The sequence below is a fragment of the Carcharodon carcharias genome, assembly GCF_017639515.1.
Source record: "Carcharodon carcharias isolate sCarCar2 chromosome 33 unlocalized genomic scaffold, sCarCar2.pri SUPER_33_unloc_2, whole genome shotgun sequence".
Lineage (NCBI taxonomy): Eukaryota > Metazoa > Chordata > Chondrichthyes > Lamniformes > Lamnidae > Carcharodon > Carcharodon carcharias.
This window is the reverse complement of record NW_024470692.1, coordinates 222576-241565: the sequence shown is the minus strand read 5'-3', so window position 1 is coordinate 241565 and position 18990 is coordinate 222576. Positions and strand designations below refer to the sequence as shown.

Sequence of the window (18990 nt, the reverse complement as noted above, 5' to 3'; positions counted from 1 at the left end):
AACGGTCAGTGAGGGAGATTAATGGTCAATGGTCAGTGTGTATGGTTACCAGTCAGTGAGTGTGATTAACAGTCAGTTAATGGTCAGTGTGTGTGATTAATGGTCAATGATTGTGATTAACTTTCAGTGTGTGAGATTAACGGTCAATGGTCAGTGTGTGTGGTTACCGGTCAGTGAGTCTGATTAACAGTCAGTGAGTGTGATTAATGGTCAGTGAATCTGATTAACAGTCAGTGAGTATGATTAACGGTCAGTGAGTGTGATTAACGGTCAGTGAATGTGTGATAAACAGTCAGTGTGTGTAGTTAACGGTCAGTGAGTGTGATTAACGGTCAGTTAATGGTCAGTGTGTGTGACTAACAGTCAGTGTGTGTAATTAACGGTCAGTGAATGTGTGATTAACAGTCAGTGAGTGTGGTTAACAGTCAGTGTGTGTGATTAACGGTCAGTGTGTGTGATTAACGGTCAGTGTGTGTGATTAACAGTCAGTGTGTGTGATTAACAGTAAGTGTGTGTGATTAACGGTCAGTGAATGTGGTTAACAGTCAGTGTGTGTGATTAACGGTCAGTGTGTGTGATTAACAGTCAGTGTGTGATTAACAGTCAGAGAGTGTGGTTAACGGTCAGTGTCTGTGATTAACGGTCAGTGAGTGTCACTAACGGTCAGTGAGTGTGACTAACAGTCAGTGAGTGTGGTTAACGGTCAGTGTGTGTGGTTAATGGTCAGTGTGTGTGATTAATGGTCAGTGTGTGTGATTAATGGTCAGTGTGCGAGATTAACGGTCAACGGTCAGTGTGTGTGTGATTAACGGTCAGTGAGTGTGAATAACGGTCAGTTAATAGTCAGTGTGTGAGATTAACGTTCAGTGAGTGTGGTTATTGGTCAGTGTGAGTGCTTATCGGTGAGTGACTGTGGTTAACGGTCTGTTAACGGTCCGTGTGTGTGATTGATGGTCAGTGTGTGAGATTAATGGTCAATGGTCAGTGTGTGTGGTTACCGGTCAGTGAGTCTGATTGACAGTCAGTGAGTCTGATTAACAGTCAGTGAAGCTGATTAACAGTCAGTGTGTGTGATTAACGGTTAGTGAATGTGTGATAAACAGGCAGTGAGTGTGGTTAACAGTCAGTGAATGTGTGAGAAACAGTCAGTGAATGTGTGAGAAACAGTCAGTGTGTGTGATTAACGGTCAGTGTGTGAGATTAACGGTCAATGGTCAGTGTGTGTGGTTACCGGTCAGTGAGTCTGATTAACAGTCAGTGAGTGTGATTAAAGGTCAGTGAATCTGATTAACAGTCAGTGAGTGTGATTAAAGGTCAGTGAGTGTGTGATTAATGGTCAGTGAGTCTGATTAACAGTCAGTGAGTGCAATTAACGGTCAGTTAATGGTCAGTGTGTGAGATTAACGTTCAGTGAGTATGGTTAACAGTCAGTGAGTATGTGATTAACGGTCATTGTGTGTAGTTCAGTCAGTGAGTTTGTAATTAATAGTCAGTGAGACTGATTAACAGTCAGTGAGTGTGATTAACGGTCAGTTAACAGTCAGTGTGTGAGATTAACGTTCAATGAGTGTGGTTAACAGTCAGTGCGTGTGATTACCGGTCAGTGTGTGTGATTAACGGTCAGTGTGTGTGATTAATGGTCAGTGTGTATGGTTAATTGTCAGTGTGTCTGATTAACAGTCAGTGAGACTGATTTTACAGTCAGTGAGTGTGTGTTTAACAGTCAGTGAGTGTGTGTTTAACAGTCAGTGAGACTGATTAACAGTCAGTGAGTGTGATTAACAGTCAGTTAACGGTCAGTGTGTGAGATTAACGTTCAGTGAGTGTGTGATTAATGGTCAGTGAGTGTGATTAACGGTCAGTGAGTGTGATTAATGGTCATTGTGTGTGATTAACAGTCAGTGAGTGTGGTTAACGGTCAGTGAGTGTGGTTAATGGTCAGTGTGTGTGATTAACGGTCAGTGTGTGAGATTAACGGTCAATGGTCAGTGTGTGTGGTTACCGGTCAGTGAGTCTGATTAACAGTCAGTGAGTGTGATTAAAGGTCAGTGAATCTGATTAACAGTCAGTGAGTGTGATTAAAGGTCAGTGAGTGTGTGATTAATGGTCAGTGAGTCTGATTAACAGTCAGTGAGTGCAATTAACGGTCAGTTAATGGTCAGTGTGTGAGATTAACGTTCAGTGAGTATGGTTAACAGTCAGTGAGTATGTGATTAACGGTCATTGTGTGTAGTTCAGTCAGTGAGTTTGTAATTAATAGTCAATGAGACTGATTAACAGTCAGTGAGTGTGATTAACGGTCAGTTAACAGTCAGTGTGTGAGATTAACGTTCAATGAGTGTGGTTAACAGTCAGTGCGTGTGATTACCGGTCAGTGTGTGTGATTAACGGTCAGTGTGTGTGATTAATGGTCAGTGTGTATGGTTAATTGTCAGTGTGTCTGATTAACAGTCAGTGAGACTGATTTTACAGTCAGTGAGTGTGTGTTTAACAGTCAGTGAGTGTGTGTTTAACAGTCAGTGAGACTGATTAACAGTCAGTGAGTGTGATTAACAGTCAGTTAACGGTCAGTGTGTGAGATTAACGTTCAGTGAGTGTGTGATTAATGGTCAGTGAGTGTGATTAACGGTCAGTGAGTGTGATTAATGGTCATTGTGTGTGATTAACAGTCAGTGAGTGTGGTTAACGGTCAGTGAGTGTGGTTAACGGTCAGTGTGTGTGATTAACGGTCAGTGTGTGTGGTTAACGGTCAGTGTGTCTGATTAACAGTCAGTGAGTGTGTGTTTAACAGTCAGTGAGACTGATTAACAGTCAGTGAGTGTGATTAGCAGTCAGTTAATGGTCAGTGTGTGAGATTAACGTTCAGTAAGTGTGGTTAACAGTCAGTGTGTGTGGTTATCGGTGAGTGAGTGTGGTTAACGGTCAGTGTGTGAGATTAACGGTCAGTGAGTGTGATTAACGGTCAGTTAATGGTCAGTGTGTGTGATTAACAGTCAGTGAGTCTGATTAACAGTCAGTGAGTGTGATTAATGGTCAGTTAACGGTCAGTGTGTGAGATTAATGTTCAGTGAGTATGGTTAACAGTCAGTGAGTGTGTGATTAATGGTCATTGTGTGGGATTACTGGTCAGTGAGTGTGGTTAACAGTCAGTGAGTGTGTGATTAACAGTCAGCGTGTGTGGTGAACGGTCAGTGAGTGTGATTAACGGTCAGTTAATGGTCAGTGTGTGAGATTAACTTTCAGTGAGTGTGGTTAATGGTCAGTGTGTGTGGTTACCGGTCAGTTTGTGTGGTTAACGGTCATTGTGTCTGATTAACGGTCAGTGTGTCTGATTAACAGTCGGTGTGTCTGATTAACGGTCAGTGTGTCTGATTAACAGTCAGTGTGTCTGATTAACAGTCAGTGAGTGTGATTAACGGTCAGTTAACGGTCAGTGTGAGAGATTAACGTTTAGTGAGTGTGGTTGACGGTCAGTTAATGGTCAGTGTTTGTGATTAACTGTCATTGAGTGTGATTATCGGTCAGTTAATGGTCAGTATGTGTGATTGTCAGTAAGTGAGTGTGTGATTAATGGTCAGTGAGTCTCATTAACAGTCAGTGAGTGTGATTAACGTTTAGTGAGTGTGATTATTGGTCAGTGAGTGTGGTTAATGGTCAGTTAATGGTCAGTGATTGTGATTAACGGTCAGTGAGTGTGATTATCCGTCAGTTAATGGTCATTGAGTTTGACTAATGTCCAGTGTGTGATTAACGGTCAGTAAATGTGACTAACGGTCAGTGTGTATGGTTAATGATCAGTGAGTGCGACTAATGGTCAGTGAGTGTGACTAATGGTCAGTGTGTATGGTTAATGGTCAGTGAGTGTGACCAACGGTCAGTGAGTGTGACCAACGGTCAGTGAGGTGTGATTATCTGTCAGTTAATGGTCATTGAGTTTGACTAATGGCCAGTGTGTGATTAACGGTCAGTTAACGGTCAGTGAATGTGACTAACGGTCAGTGTGTATGGTTAACGGTCAGTGAGTGTGACTAGTGGTCAGTGAATCTGATTAACAGTCAGTGAGTATGATTAATGGTCAGTGAGTGGTGATAAACAGTCAGTGTGTGTGGTTAACGGTCAGTGAGTGTGATCAATGGTCAGTTAATGGTCAGTGTGCGTGATTAACGGTCAGTTAATGGTCAGAGAGTGTGATTAACGGTCAGTTAACGGTCAGTGTGTGTGATTAACGGTCAGTTGATGGTCAGAGAGTGTGATTAACGGTCAGTTAACGGTCAGTGTGTGTGATTAACAGTCAGTGAGTGTGATTTACGGTCAGTGAGTTGACTAACGGTCAGTGAGTGTGACTAGCGGTCATTGTGTATGGTTAATGGTCAGTGTGTATGGTTAATGGTCAGTGAGTGTGACTAACGGTCAGCGAGTGTGACTAATGGTCAGTGAGTGTGACTAATGGTCAGTGAGTGTGATTTACAGTCAGTGAGTGTGACTAATGGTCAGTGTGTATGGTTAATGGTCAGTGAGTGTGACTAACGGTCAGTGAGTGTGACTAACGGTCAGTGAGTGTGATTCCCGTTAACGCGGAGTTGCTGCCACGCTTTGTACCTTTTCTGAGATTGGGGCACTGTTTACAAACCACCAGCAGTTTGGTGATCAGTCTGTTGCCGACCTGTCTTGTCTTCAGATTCGCAGATTTGTATGTGTTGGTGATGGACACTGTAGCCTGGAGACTCTGACCACTCGTGACCAGGTTCAGCACTTGTCCAGAGATCACTGCAAGAGTGAATGAAGAAAGTGAGGCCACTCAGTGACACAGGGTGCACACATCGAACTACCATCTCTCTGAACCTCCACTGGCTCACTGCAACCCACTGGATCAGTGCCCCCACCCCTCCCCCTACCGGCTCACTGCAACCCACTGGATCAGTGCCCCCACCCCTCCCCCTACCGGCTCACTGCAACCCACTGGATCAGTGCCCCCACCCCTCCCCCTACCGGCTCACTGCAACCCACTGGATCAGTGCCCCCACCCCTCCCCCTACCGGCTCACTGCAACCCACTGGATCAGTGCCCCCACCCCTCCCCCTACCGGCTCACTGCAACCCACTGGATCAGTGCCCCCACCCCTCCCCCTACCGGCTCACTGCAACCCACTGGATCAGTGCCCCCACCCCTCCCCCTACCGGCTCACTGCAACCCACTGGATCACTGTGCTCTCCACCAACACCCCCCCGCCCCGCCCCCCCCCACTGGAACACAGTAGACAGCTGCCCTTCCCTGACCTCACTGGATCACCGCATCACACTGGATCACTGAAACCGGCCGTGCAAACGGCTTCACCACCGCTGGATCTCCGTCACCCCCACAAACTCACTGCAATCCCGTGTGGCTCACAGCAGCTCCAGTGCGATCTTGCATTCTCCACTGTGCTTCCACTGGATCACCAGACACCAGTGATTACATCCTGGTTTGAATGCCGGATGCAGAAACGAAATGGCACAGGAGGAGGCCATTCAGCCCACTCTGTCTGTGCTGGCAGAGCAATCGATTCCGCTCCTCCTCCCCCCCCTCCCTCACCCCCAATGTCCCTGTAGCGCCTGCAAATTGATTCCCCTCAAGTGTCCCTTTGGGAATCATCTTGCTGATGGTCCAGTGTAAGAGTGAGTAATCCCCTGCTCCTCACCCCCCCGTGCCCACCTCAGGAGCCCTCGGACATTGCTCAGGGTTCAAAGTTGGCACACTCAGTACCCCCGGCCCACCCGTCTCAATGAGAGACCCTCTCCCCCTCCCCCACTCCCTCCCCTTTACTTTGCCCTCCCCCTCTCCCACCCACTCCCCCACCCCCATGCCCAACCCCTCCCCCACCCCCACCCCACCCCTCCCCCTCTCCCACCCACTCCCCCACCCCCATGCCCAACCCCTCCCCCACCCCCACCCCACCCCTCCCCCTCTCCCACCCACTCCCCCACCCCTCCCCCTCCCCCTCCCCCTCCCCTCCCTCTCCCCCACCCACACACCCACCCCCACCTCCTCCCCCTCCCCCACCCCCAACTCCACCTCCTCCCCCTCCCCCACCCACACCCTCTCCCCCACCCCCACACCCACCCCCACCTCCTCCCCCTCCCCCACCCACACCCTCTCCCCCTCCCCCACCCCACCCCACCCCTCCCCCTCTCCCACCCACTCCCCCACCCCTCCCCCTCCCCCTCCCCCTCCCCTCCCTCTCCCCCACCCACACACCCACCCCCACCTCCTCCCCCCTCCCCCACCCCCAACTCCACCTCCTCCCCCTCCCCCACCCCCAACTCCACCTCCTCCCCCTCCCCCACCCACACCCTCTCCCCCACCCCCACACCCACCCCCAACTCCACCTCCTCCCCCTCCCCCCCACCCCCAACTCCACCTCCTCCCCCTCCCCCACCCACACCCTCTCCCCCACCCCCACCCCCTCCCCTTCCCCAACCCCACCCCCTCCCTCACCCCCACCCCCACACCCACCCCCACCTCCTCCCCCTCCCCCACCCACTCCCCCACCCCTCCCCCTCCCCCTCCCCCTCCCCTTCCCCAACCCCACCCCCTCCCTCACCCCCACCCCCACACCCACCCCCACCTCCTCCCCCTCCCCCACCCCCAACTCCACCTCCTCCCCCTCCCCCACCCACACCCTCTCCCCCACCCCCACCCCCAACTCCACCTCCTCCCCCTCCCCCACCCACACCCCCACACCCTCCCTCTCCCCCTCCCCCACACCCACCCCCTTCCCTCCCCCTCTCCCACCTCCTCCCCAACCCCCTCCCACTCCCCCACCCACACCCACTCTCCCACCCCCACACCCACCCTCTCCTCCACCCCTCCCCCTCTCCCACCCACTCCCCCACCCACCCACTCTCCACCCACTCCCCCACCCCTCCCCGTCCCCCTCCACCAACCCCACCCCCACCCCTCCCCCTCCCCCTCCCCCACCCTCTACCCATCCCCCCACCCCCCCCGAGCTGTACTGACTGGTTTACGCTGGTTTGTTAGCACCAGTCACCCTCCCACCCGCTGAGCTGAGTTGGTGAGTAACTGGGATTGGGGGGGGGGTTCTAGCGGCTGGTTGGTGGGGTTGTGGGTGGGGGCAGGTCTCCATAACACCTATCGCCGGGGCTCTTACCGAAACTACTGGCACAGAAGTTGCTCTGCAGCGTTCCCTTCCGGTGGCATTTTGTCCGGCAGATGGAGGGTCCCTTTCGTTCTGTGGGGGTAACGGGTCATCAACAAGATCAGTGATAAAGATCAACAGACAGGACGAGGCTTCGACCACACAGACACCGGGAGTGACCCCCCCATGAGGGAACTCACTCTTAGCCTGGGTCAGAGAGGGGGAGAGAGGCAGCGAGGGAGAGCAAAGGAGAGCGAGGCAGAGAGGGAGAGCGAGGCAGAGAGGGAGAGCGAGAGGGGGAGGGGGAGAGCGAGGCAGAGAGGGAGAGCGAGAGGGGGAGGGGGAGAGCGAGGCAGAGAGGGAGAGCGAGGCAGAGAGGGAGAGTGAGAGGGGGAGGGGGAGAGCGAGGCAGAGAGGGAGAGCGAGGCAGAGAGGGAGAGTGAGAGGGGGAGGGGGAGAGCGAGGCAGAGTGGGAGAGCGAGGCAGAGAGGGAGAGTGAGGGGGGGAGAGTGAGGCAGAGAGGGAGAGCGAGGCAGAGAGGGAGAGCGAGAGGGGGAGGGGGAGAGCGAGGCAGAGAGGGAGAGCGAGGCAGAGAGGGAGAGTGAGAGGGGGAGGGGGAGAGCGAGGCAGAGAGGGAGAGCGAGGCAGAGAGGGAGAGTGAGAGGGGGAGGGGGAGAGCGAGGCAGAGAGGGAGAGTGAGGCAGAGAGGGAGAGTGAGGGGGGAGAGTGAGGCAGAGAGGGAGAGCGAGGCAGAGAGGGAGAGCGAGAGGGGGAGGGGGAGAGCGAGGCAGAGAGGGAGAGTGAGAGGGGGAGGGGGAGAGCGAGGCAGAGAGGGAGAGCGAGGCAGAGAGGGAGAGTGAGAGGGGGAGGGGGAGAGCGAGGCAGAGAGGGAGAGTGAGGCAGAGAGGGAGAGTGAGGGGGGAGAGTGAGGCAGAGAGGGAGAGCGAGGCAGAGAGGGAGAGCGAGAGGGGGAGGGGGAGAGCGAGGCAGAGAGGGAGAGCGAGGCAGAGAGGGAGAGTGAGAGGGGGAGGGGGAGAGCGAGGCAGAGAGGGAGAGTGAGAGGGGGAGGGGGAGAGCGAGGCAGAGAGGGAGTGCGAGGCAGAGAGGGAGAGCAAGTGTGAGTGAGTGTGAGATGGGGAGGGAGAGACAGAGACAGAGACGGTAGGGAGAATGTGGGAGGGATTGAGAAGGGGGAGAGAGGAGGGAGAGTCAAGCACAATTTAAAATGAATTGGAAAGTCTGCCAGGCTGAAGAAAGGCACACAGCAACAACTTTTATTTATATAACTTATATTTATATAACGCATTTAACAGACAACCAAAAGCTCAGTCAAAGAGGTCGTTTTAAGGAGCCTCTTAGAGGGAGAGAGACAGAGACGGAGAGGTTTAGGGAGGGAATTCCAGAGTTTAGGCCTCAGGCAACTGAAGGCCCGGCCGCCAATGGTGGAGCGATGGGAATCGGGGGATGGTCAAGAGGCCGGAATTGGAGGAGCGCAGAGATCTCGGAGGGTTGTAGGGGCTGGAGGAGGTTACAGAGATAGGGAGGGGTGTAGAGTGTGGAGGAGATTACAGAGATAGGGACAGTTGTAGGGGCTGGAGGAGGTTACAGAGATAGGGAGGGGTGTAGGGGCTGAAGGAAGTTACATTGATAGGGAGGGTTGTAGGGACTGGAGGAGGTTACAAAGAAAGGGAGGGTTGTAGGGGCTGGAGGAGGTTACAGAGATAGGGAGGGTTGTAGGGACTCGAGGAGGTTGCAGTGATAGGGAGGATTGTAGAGTGTGGAGGAGATTACAGAGATAGGGAGGGGTGTAGGGGCTGGAGGAGGTTACAGAGATAGGGAGGGGTGTAGGGGCTGGAGGAGGTTACAGAGATAGGGAGGGTTGTAGGGACTGGAGGAGTTTACAGAGATAGGGAGGGTTGTAGGGGCTTGGAGGAGGTTACAGAGATAGGGAGGATTGTAGGGGCTTGGAGGAGGTTACAGAGATAGGGAGGGTTGTAGGGACTGGAGGAGATTACAAAGATAGGGAGGGTTGTAGGGACTGGAGGAGGTTACAGTGATAGGGAGGGTTGTAGGGGCTTGGAGGAGGTTACAGAGATAGGGAGGGGTGTAGGGACTGGAGGAGGTTACAGAGATAGGGAGGGGTGTAGGGACTGGAGGAGGTTACAGAGATAGGGAGGGTTGTAGGGACTGGAGGAGGTTACAGAGATAGGGAGGGTTGTAGGGACTGGAGGAGGTTACAGAGATAGGGAGGGTTGTAGGGGCTTGGAGGAGGTTACAGAGATAGGGAGGGTTGTAGGGGCTGGAGGAGGTTACAGAGATAGGGAGGGGTGTAGGGACTGGAGGAGGTTACAGAGATAGGGAGGGTTGTAGGGACTGGAGGAGGTTACAGAGATAGGGAGGGTTGTAGGGGCTGGAGGAGGTTACAGAGATAGGGAGGGTTGTAGGGACTGGAGGAGGTTACAGTGATAGGGAGGGGTGTAGGGGCTGGAGGAGGTTACAGAGATAGGGAGGGTTGTAGGGACTGGAGGAGGTTACAGAGATAGGGAGGGTTGTAGGGGCTTGGAGGAGGTTACAGAGATAGGGAGGGTTGTAGGGACTGGAGGAGGTTACAGAGATAGGGAGGGTTGTAGGGACTGGAGGAGGTTACAGAGATAGGGAGGGGTGTAGGGGCTAGAGGAGCTTACAGAGATAGGGAGGGGTGTAGGGGCTGAAGGAAGTTACAGAGATAGGGAGGGTTGTAGGGGCTGGAGGAGGTTACAGAGATAGGGAGGGTTGTAGGGGCTGGAGGAGGTTACAGAGATAGGGAGGGTTGTAGGGACTCGAGGAGGTTGCAGTGATAGGGAGGATTGTAGAGTGTGGAGGAGATTACAGAGATAGGGAGGGGTGTAGGGGCTGGAGGAGGTTACAGAGATAGGGAGGGGTGTAGGGGACTGGAGGAGGTTACAGAGATAGGGAGGGTTGTAGGGGCTGGAGGAGGTTACAGAGATAGGGAGAGGGTGAGGCTAAGGACGGATTTGAAAACAGGGATAGGAATGTTAAAGTCTCCATGGTTCTTGACTGGGAGCCAGTGTCGATCAGTGAGTGTGGGGGTTAAGTACAGGCAGCAGAGTTTTGGACGACCTCGAGTTTATGAAGGGTAGAACGTGGGAGACCAGCCAGGCACATGTTGGAGTAGTCGAGTGTAGATGTAATAAAGGCTTGGGTGAGGGTTTCAGTAGCGGATCAGCTGGGACTGGGGCGGAGGTCGGTGGCGGTGTTACGAAGGTGGGAACAGGCGGCCGTAGTGATGAAATCGGACGCTCGGTCAAAAGGGTGACCAAGCTTCTGAACAGATGGGTTCGGTCTCAGGCGGATGCCAGGGAGACGGATGGAGCTGGTTGCTAGGGAATGGTGTTTGGAGCAGGGATTGGAAATGATGGCTTCAGTCTTCCCAATATTTAATTGGAGGAAATTGGGGCTCAGCCTGTACTGGATGTTGGGTAAGCAGCCTGATCGTTGACCAGTGACAGGGGAGAGGAGGGAGGTTGTGGGGAGGTGGTGCTGGCGTCTGTCAGAGAGGGTCTGAGCCCCATCACTGGCTCTGGGCCCACGCGGTGTCGAGGGTCCAGCGGGTAGACGAGGAACAGGACAGGTCAAGGATGGATCCTTGGGGGACACCAGAGGGAACGGTGTGGGGCAAGGAGCAGAAACCATTGCAAATGGCTGTCTGGCTGCGCTTGAATCAATAAGGGGAGATGGTCGGGTAGTGGGAATGTTACTGGATTAGTAACCCAGAGGCCCAGCCGGTGGAATTTAAACTCAATGAATAAATCAGGAACTGAAAGCGAGTCTCAGTGACGGTGACCACGAGACGATCATCGATTGTTGTACAAGCCCAGCTGGGTCACTAATGTCCCTTTAGGGAAGGAAATCTGCCCTCCTTACCCGGTCTGGCCCTACAGGTGACTCCGGACCCACAGCAATGGGGTTGACTCTGAACTGCCCCCTGAACTGGCCGAGCGAGACACTCAGTTGGAGGGTAATTAGGGGTGGGCAACAAGTGCCGGCCTTGCCAGCGATGGGCCAATCAGCCCAGATCCCAGTTCTCCTTCAATCAGCACCTCCTGCTGGGCTAGGGGTGCTGTGGAAATGGTGAACGTTTCTCAGGGTGAGAGGAAGTCTGTCCAGGAGGCTGTGCGTTCGGGATTCCCCAGCGCCGACTGTACCTTTCGGTCTGGGTGCGCGGGTGCTGGCGACTGTGATGGGACGGAGGGTCGTGGTCAGCAGCGGAATGTCTGCAGCTCCCGCCTTTCGCTTCATATCGTACTTGGCCAGGAACCCGTCGGAGGTGACGCTCAGATCAGACACAAACTGAACCAGCATCTCATTTCCCTGGGAGACAATTGGACTGGAACAGAAAACAGACAACATAACACGTGGGGCTACAGGCTTAGTGCATCCTCTGCCTGTAACAACCCGCAGCAGCGTATTCCACCTGTAGTCAACCCCCAACTGCCACACACTCCACCTGTAACACCCCCCCTCCCCCCACAAATCTCTGCCTGAAACATCCCCACACCCGCTGCCTGTAACAAACTCCAGCAGCACACTCTGCCTGTAGTCACCCATCCCATCGCCGCACACTCCATCTGTAATATCTCCACACACTCCGCCTGTCAACTCCTGCAAACTCTGCCTGTAACAACCCGTAGCAGCATATTCCACCTGTAGTCAACCCCCCACTGCCACACACTCCACCTGTAACATCCCCCTCCCCCCACAAATCTCTGCCTGAAACATCCCCACACCCTCTGCCTGTAACAAACTCCAGCATCACACTCTGCCTGTAGTCACCCATCCCATCACCACACACTCCATCTGTAATATCTCCACACACTCCACCTGTTAACCCATGCAAACTCTGCCTGTAACAACCTCCAGCAGCACACTCTGCCTGTAGTCAAATCCCTTCCCCTCACTGCTGCAAACTACACCCCAGGTCCTGCACGTCCCACCTGTAACATTCCCAAAGACTCTGCTTGTAACACACAGACGCTACATGTAACCGTTCATGCATTCCACCTGTAACAAACCCCCACATGCACCTGGACTCCACCTGTAACAATTCCTGGGAAAAAACATTTGTAAAAGTTACAAAGACAGAGCAAGGGGAATGATATTAGTTGGAATGCTCTTTAACAAAGCCAGTACAGGCAGAAAGAGTTGTATGGCCTCTGCCTGTGCTATATGAGTCTATACAAACACATATCCAATGTGCAAAATACAGTCATTTCCACACACACACATCCAGACCGATAACACACGTGCCGAGCCAATGAAATCTGCACTCACTCAGGAGGCTGATCCCCACAGAACTTTCCCGCTTGTTGGGTTTCGTCGCTCCTCCCACCATTGAAGACAGCCACATAATCATACCGACAGTAATTATCACTCTCAACGCCAAACTTCTCAAATTTCAGCTCGATAACCTGTCAAAGAGGGAAAAGCAGCTGTGAGTCCCTACACTGTGGTATGTCATTGGGAATGTAGCAGTGAAACAGAGAATGACTGTACCTCATTGGGGTGGCCCACAATGTGCCAGGAACAACTGATTCCTGTCGGGTATTCCTTATCGGGCCAGTTTGGAGTCTTGAACGATCCCTGTGGTTTCACCAATTTCCCTCCACAGAACTGATTTTCTGAAGGATTAAAAATACCAAATTAATTGTACCATACCCAACTTTAGGGACTCGCCCAGCTCATTCTATCAGTGTCAGTGTGGCTGACACTCCCAGTTCACTCAGTGTTAGTTTGACTGACATTCCCAGTTCACTCAGTGTCAGTGTGGCTGACACTCCCAGCTCACTCTATCAGTGTCAGTGTGACTGACTCTCCAGCTCACTCTGTCAGTGTCTGTGTGACTGACACTCAGCTCATTCTGTCAGTGTCAGTGTGACTAACACTACCAGCCCACTCTGTCAACGTGGCTGATACTCCCAGCTCACTCTGTCAGTGTCAGTGTGGCTGACACTCCCAGTTCACTCAGTGTCAGTGTGGCTGACACTCCCAGCTCACTCTGTCACTGTCAGTGTGACTGACTCTCCAGCTCACTCTGTCAGTGTCAGTGTGACTAACACTACCAGCCCACTCTATCAGCGTGACTGACTCTCCCAGTTCACTTAGTGTCAACTTGGTTGACACTCCCAGTTCACTCTGTCAGTATCAGTGTGACTGACTCGCCCAGCTCACTTGGTCAGTGTCAGTGTGACCGACACTCCCAGCTCACTCTGTCAGTATGACTGACTCTCTCAGTTCACTCAGTGTCAGTGTGACTGACTCTCCCAGTTCACTCAGCATCAGTGTGACTGACTCTCCCAGTTCTCTCAGTGTCAGTGTCAGTGTGACTGACTCTCCCAGTTCGCTCAGCGTCAGTGTGACTGACTCTCCCAGTTCTCTCAGTGTCAGTGTCAGTGTGACTGACTCTCCCAGTTCACTCTCAGTGCCGGTGTGACTGATACTCACAGCTTATATGTTCATGTCAGAGCGACTGACAGTCACAGTTCTGTCTCAGTGTCAGTGTGACTGACACTTACAACTCATTCTGTCAGTGTCAGTGTGACTGGCATTCCCAGCTCACTCTCAGTGCCAGTGTGACTGACATCCCAGAACACACATCCAGTGTCAGTGTGGCTGGCACTCCCAGGTCACTCTGTCAGCGTCAATGTGACTGACACTCCGATCTCACTCTGTCCTTGTCAGTGTGACTGACGCTCCGAGCTCACCTTGTCGGTATCAGTGTGACTGACGCTCCGAGCTCACCTTGTCGGTATCAGTGTGAGTGACGCTCCGAGCTCACTCTGTCAGTGTCAGTGTGACTGACGCTCCGAGCTCACTATCAGTGTCAGTGTGACTGACGCTCCGAGCTCACTCTATCTGTGTTAGTGTGTGTGATTCTCCCAGCCTCCCTGACCCCGTGCCACCTGCATCCACCCTCCAATGGTGCAGGTCCAACCCGCTTGTCGCACCTTTCTCAGGCGGCAGTCCAGCTTTGTATACAGCCAGGAACCCCTTCCCCGCAGAGTCATTGTCTGATGCCATCTCGATCAGCATCATGTTACTGGTGGACATGATGGCTCCTGGACGGAATGTTCCGCAGAAGCGGCCCAGCCTCTCAGATGATGCAGAATTCCCGTTATAAACGCTGACGTGATCATAGCGACAAATTGGATCAGTCTCCACGTCCATGTGTCGGAAAGAGAGGATCACCACCCGACCAGGAGGGACCTGAAACACATAACAGGGTCGAATGAACCAGAGACACCCACACCACAGGCAGGACCGCTCAGAAATACACCAGTAAACACCAAACCTCACTGGCAAACAGATCACACACACACACTGACGCTCACTGGGGTACGGGTCCCACACACACTGACTCTCACTGGGGTACGGGTCCCACACACACTGACTCTCACTGGGGTACGGGTCCCACACACACTGACTCTCACTGGGGTACGGGTCCCACACACACTGACTCTCACTGGGGTACGGGTCCCACACACACACACTGACTCTCACTGGGTACGGGTCCCACACACACTGACTCTCACTGGGGTACGGGTCCCACACACACACTGACTCTCACTGGGGTACGGGTCCCACACACACTGACTCTCACTGGGGTACGGGTCCCACACACACACACTGACTCTCACTGGGGTACGGGTCCCACACACACTGACTCTCACTGGGGTACGGGTCCCACACACACTGACTCTCACTGGGGTACGGGTCCCACACACACACACTGACTCTCACTGGGGTACGGGTCCCACACACACTGACTCTCACTGGGGTACGGGTCCCACACACACACACTGACTCTCACTGGGGTACAGGTCCCACACACACTGACTCTCACTGGGGTACGGGTCCCACACATACTGACTCTCACTGGGGTACGGGTCCCACACACACTGACTCTCACTGGGGTACGGGTCCCACGCATACTGACTCTCACTGGGGTACGTGTCCCACACACACTGACTCTCACTGGGGTACGGGTCCCACACACACTGACTCTCACTGGGGTACGGGTCCCACACACACTGACTCTCACTGGGGTACGGGTCCCACACACACTGACCCACACTGAGCCCCCTCTCCCCGGATACACTAACCGTGATGCTCCATGAACATGTTTTGTTAGGTGGATATAGTGCAGGGAATCCCTCACTGGCGATGTATCCCTGCTCCCCTGTGATCTGCCCACCACAGGGGAAAACCGGCCTGGAATAAAAACATTTCATTATGATCAAAAGTAGTGCAGGCCAAGGCAAACAGAGTAAGTCAGCCCTCGTACACTCAACCCTTCCCACACTCACCCCTCGCACACTCAACCCTTCCCACACTCACCCTTCCCACACTCACCCTTCACACACTCACCCTTCACACACTCACCCTCACACACTCAACCCTCACACACTCAACCCTCACACAGTAACCCCTCATACACTCACCCCTCACACACTCACCCCTCACACACTCACCCCTCACACACTCACTTCTCGCCCACTTACTCTTTGCACCCAGCGGCCTCTCACACACAGACCTCACACACATCTCGCACACTCACCCCTTCCTCTGTCTCCAACCTTTGCTGCTGCACATCTGGCCACCCCCATGACTCACTCATTTCCGTTACAATCACTCACTCCTGATCCGCACTCAGCCCTGTTCCAGAAGAACAAACCGAATTTTCACACTTTGTCCGATTGGGAGGAGGGTCGTTTGCAAGGTGAGGGGGTGAATGACCGTTCCTGTCCAATAGACATTGGGGACAGACCTATGGAACCAGGATTCCAATCCACCCCCACAACCCTCGAAAGCTCTTGGAGCTGGGAGGGAGGGAAGCACAGACTTTGATCTGAAATTCTGGCCTAACCACAGGCTCCAATCACCAAACCAGCCTGCACACACAAACTGCCAGGTTCAACATTTCCAGCAGAGTTTTGAGGGGTTAAGTTTTTTTAATTCTTTCAGTGAACATTGTCCTTACCTGGAGACGTTCGTTGCCTGTTGACATGTCACCAGCGCTGGGATCAGGAGCAGAGCTAACGGGAGTAACATTGTCCTTCTCACTCTCTGCTGTAGCTGCGAATGAGGGATGGACCTTGACTGGCTGGAATAGTGAGCACTCCTGCTACTGAGAGCTTATAATTGCTCCCAGATGTTGTGGTTTCCAGACACTCTGCAAGCCCCACCCCCACCAACTCTCATGCAAGAATTCCTCTCTCCCTGATGAACTCTGTGATTTCACCACTGGCTGCTGCGTGTTGTGTGTGTGTTGTGTGTGTGGGCTGAGATTGTAAGATAGGGCCTGTCTAAAGGGTTGTCATTAAGGTCGGCAGATAATGGGGAGTCCAAAGAATATCAAAGGAGCACTGACCTCAGAGAAAAAAACTGAGTCTATTGATATGTTTCCATTCCCCTTTTCACAATCCCGAAACTGGACAAATCATACGAGATCCTGGGTTTTTCTAAATAAGGGCAGAGAGAGAGAAAAAAAAAGCCAGGAGGTTATGATGAATTTTTTATAAATCACTGCTTGCACCTCAGCGGGGGAGTTTTGGCTCTGGATCTGGACTCCGCACTTTAGGAAAGATGTCAGGGCCTTGGAGAGAGAGTGCGGTGGGGATTTGATGGAACAGGACCAGGATTGAGAGAATTCAGTTAATTCGTTTTATTCATTCCCGGGATGTGGGCTTCGCTGGCTGGGCCCAGTATTTATTGCCCATCCCTAGTTGCCCCTTGAGAAGGTGGTGGTGAGCTGCCTTCTTGAACCGCTGCAGTCCCATGTGGTGTAGGCACACCCACAGTGCTGTTAGGGAGGGAGTTCCAGGATTTTGAACCAGCGACAGTGAAGGAACGGCCGATATATTTCCAAGTCAGGATGGTGAATGGCTTGGAGGGGAACTTCCAGGTGGTGGTGTTCCCATGTGTCCTTCTAGATGGTTGTGGGTTTGGAAGGTGCTGTCGAAGGAGCCTTGGTGAATTCCTGCAGTGAATCTTGCAGATGGTACACACACTGCTGCTATTGTGCGTCGGTGGTGGAGGGAGTGAATGTTTGTGGATGTGGTGCCAATCAAGCGGCTGCTTTGTCCTGGATGATGTCCAGCTTCTTGAGTGTTGTGGGAACTGCACTCATCCAGGCAAGTAGAGAGCATTTCGAGCTCAAAGACTAGTCTTTCTTAGTCTGAAGTCTTAATTGAACTGATTGTAAATGGCTGCTTGCAGAGAGATGCCCTCATGGCAGAGGTCACATGACTACAGCAAGCCAAGTAGGAAATATTGTAATCTTGCATTTCAAAACCTAAACTTTCCCTTTTTCCTAACAAACAAAATATCCAAACATCCTCCTTTTCCTAATGAACAGAAGACACATTTGTTTGCACGATCATGTTTAGCTGTGAGTTCCTAAGGTTACCCACTATATACCCACTGCTCTCATTCATTGACAACTGTTTGTTCTACTGGTCAGTCTCTGCACTTGCATTTCATACTTAGTCTTTAAACTGTGTAGCTCTCTTAATGGTACACATGCATGTGGTCATTGGCTGTTCATCTGGGTGATGTTCCTTGTCCGGTGAGGGTCATTCCCATGGAACTTGTTGCCATGGTAACTGTTGCTGTTCCATTGCCATTGTTGGGGACCACATGAACTCCAGGGATTGATGGTCGTTCTGTGCTCAGTACATCTGGTGAGTTTCCTTCTTCCTGACTGGCCAATAGCGGTGAGGGGGCAGCTCCAATAGCTGCGTCTATCTGCTGCAGTTGCGCTGGTTTATTTGGTCTTTCTTTTCCGCTGCATTCGATCGAGGTGACAACTTCTCTATGCTTGTCCCAAGTTTCCACGTGGGCTGATTCCAGGTTCTCACCCTGACTGGTTCCCCAAATACTCAGCCCTGGCCACGGTTTGGCTGTTGTGTAAAGCTGAAATTTGGTGCTCTGCCATTTCACCTTGATTTTTTCACTCATGCCTGTTACCACTTCTGGTTTCAGTAGATTTTTTTGCGATCGGAAGAGTAGTTTGTGTGCGGTGTGACATTAGTCTTTGGATTGGACTACTTTCCATGCCTTCACTTGAGAATTGCCTTGTCTACATCTCTGCTCAATTTGCTTGATTTCTTCATGATTCCTTTGGCCACTTTCACTGCGGCTTCAACCTTTCTATTTGACTGGGGAATGTGTGGAGACAATGTCCAGTGTTGAATTTCCCAATCCTTTGTGAAGCGGCTGAATTCTTCACTTGTGAACAATTGTCACTCAGCAGAATGTTTGGAATACCCTAAGGACTGAAGTGTGCTTTCAGACATTCCACTATCTCACCAGCCGCCGGTGAAGGCAGCTGGTCTTACTCCCAGCAGTCAGAATAATCATCTACGGGGACAAGATAATCAGTTCCTGCTCTAGTGAAGAGGTCTACTCCCAACTTCGCCCATGGTTTGTTTGGGATGTCATGCATCATCGGTGGCTCTCTATCTTGTTTAGCTCGGTCCTTGTTACCAGCCCCGCACTGGCCGATGTGGGTCTTCAACTTCATTGTGCATGTTCGGCCAGTGGAACACTTCTCTTCCTTTTCTCAGACTTGATTCAATTCCTTGATGGTTGCATGGATGCTCTTCAGCATCTCTCCTCTCATCTTCTTAAGGATGAACACTATATTTCCTTTGTACAAGATGCCATGTTGGGCTGTAAATTCGCCTCGGTACGCCCAATAAGCTTTTGTGAGCACAGGTGTGTCTTTGATGTTCTCAGTCCATCCTTTCATCATCACTTCCTGTAGCACTTGAAGAGTTGCACCTTGTTGGGTAGTT

General features: G+C 52.4%; 1 protein-coding gene across 1 annotated transcript in view; it reads right to left on the bottom strand.

Moving 5' to 3' along the window:
* The window catches only part of LOC121274169 (procollagen C-endopeptidase enhancer 2-like), a 53223-nt gene extending 36816 nt beyond the window's left edge, over positions 1 to 16407 (bottom strand). The window contains exons 1-8 of the mRNA XM_041181369.1: positions 16173 to 16407; positions 15295 to 15403; positions 14140 to 14398; positions 12689 to 12813; positions 12467 to 12603; positions 11341 to 11522; positions 7148 to 7228; positions 4600 to 4767 (exon numbers count right to left, since the gene is read on the bottom strand). Coding sequence (XP_041037303.1) covers positions 4600 to 4767; positions 7148 to 7228; positions 11341 to 11522; positions 12467 to 12603; positions 12689 to 12813; positions 14140 to 14398; positions 15295 to 15403; positions 16173 to 16243 — 1132 coding nt within the window. The 5' untranslated portion in view covers positions 16244 to 16407. The remainder of the gene's footprint in view (positions 1 to 4599; positions 4768 to 7147; positions 7229 to 11340; positions 11523 to 12466; positions 12604 to 12688; positions 12814 to 14139; positions 14399 to 15294; positions 15404 to 16172) is intronic.
* Positions 16408 to 18990: the final 2583 nt, after the last annotated feature.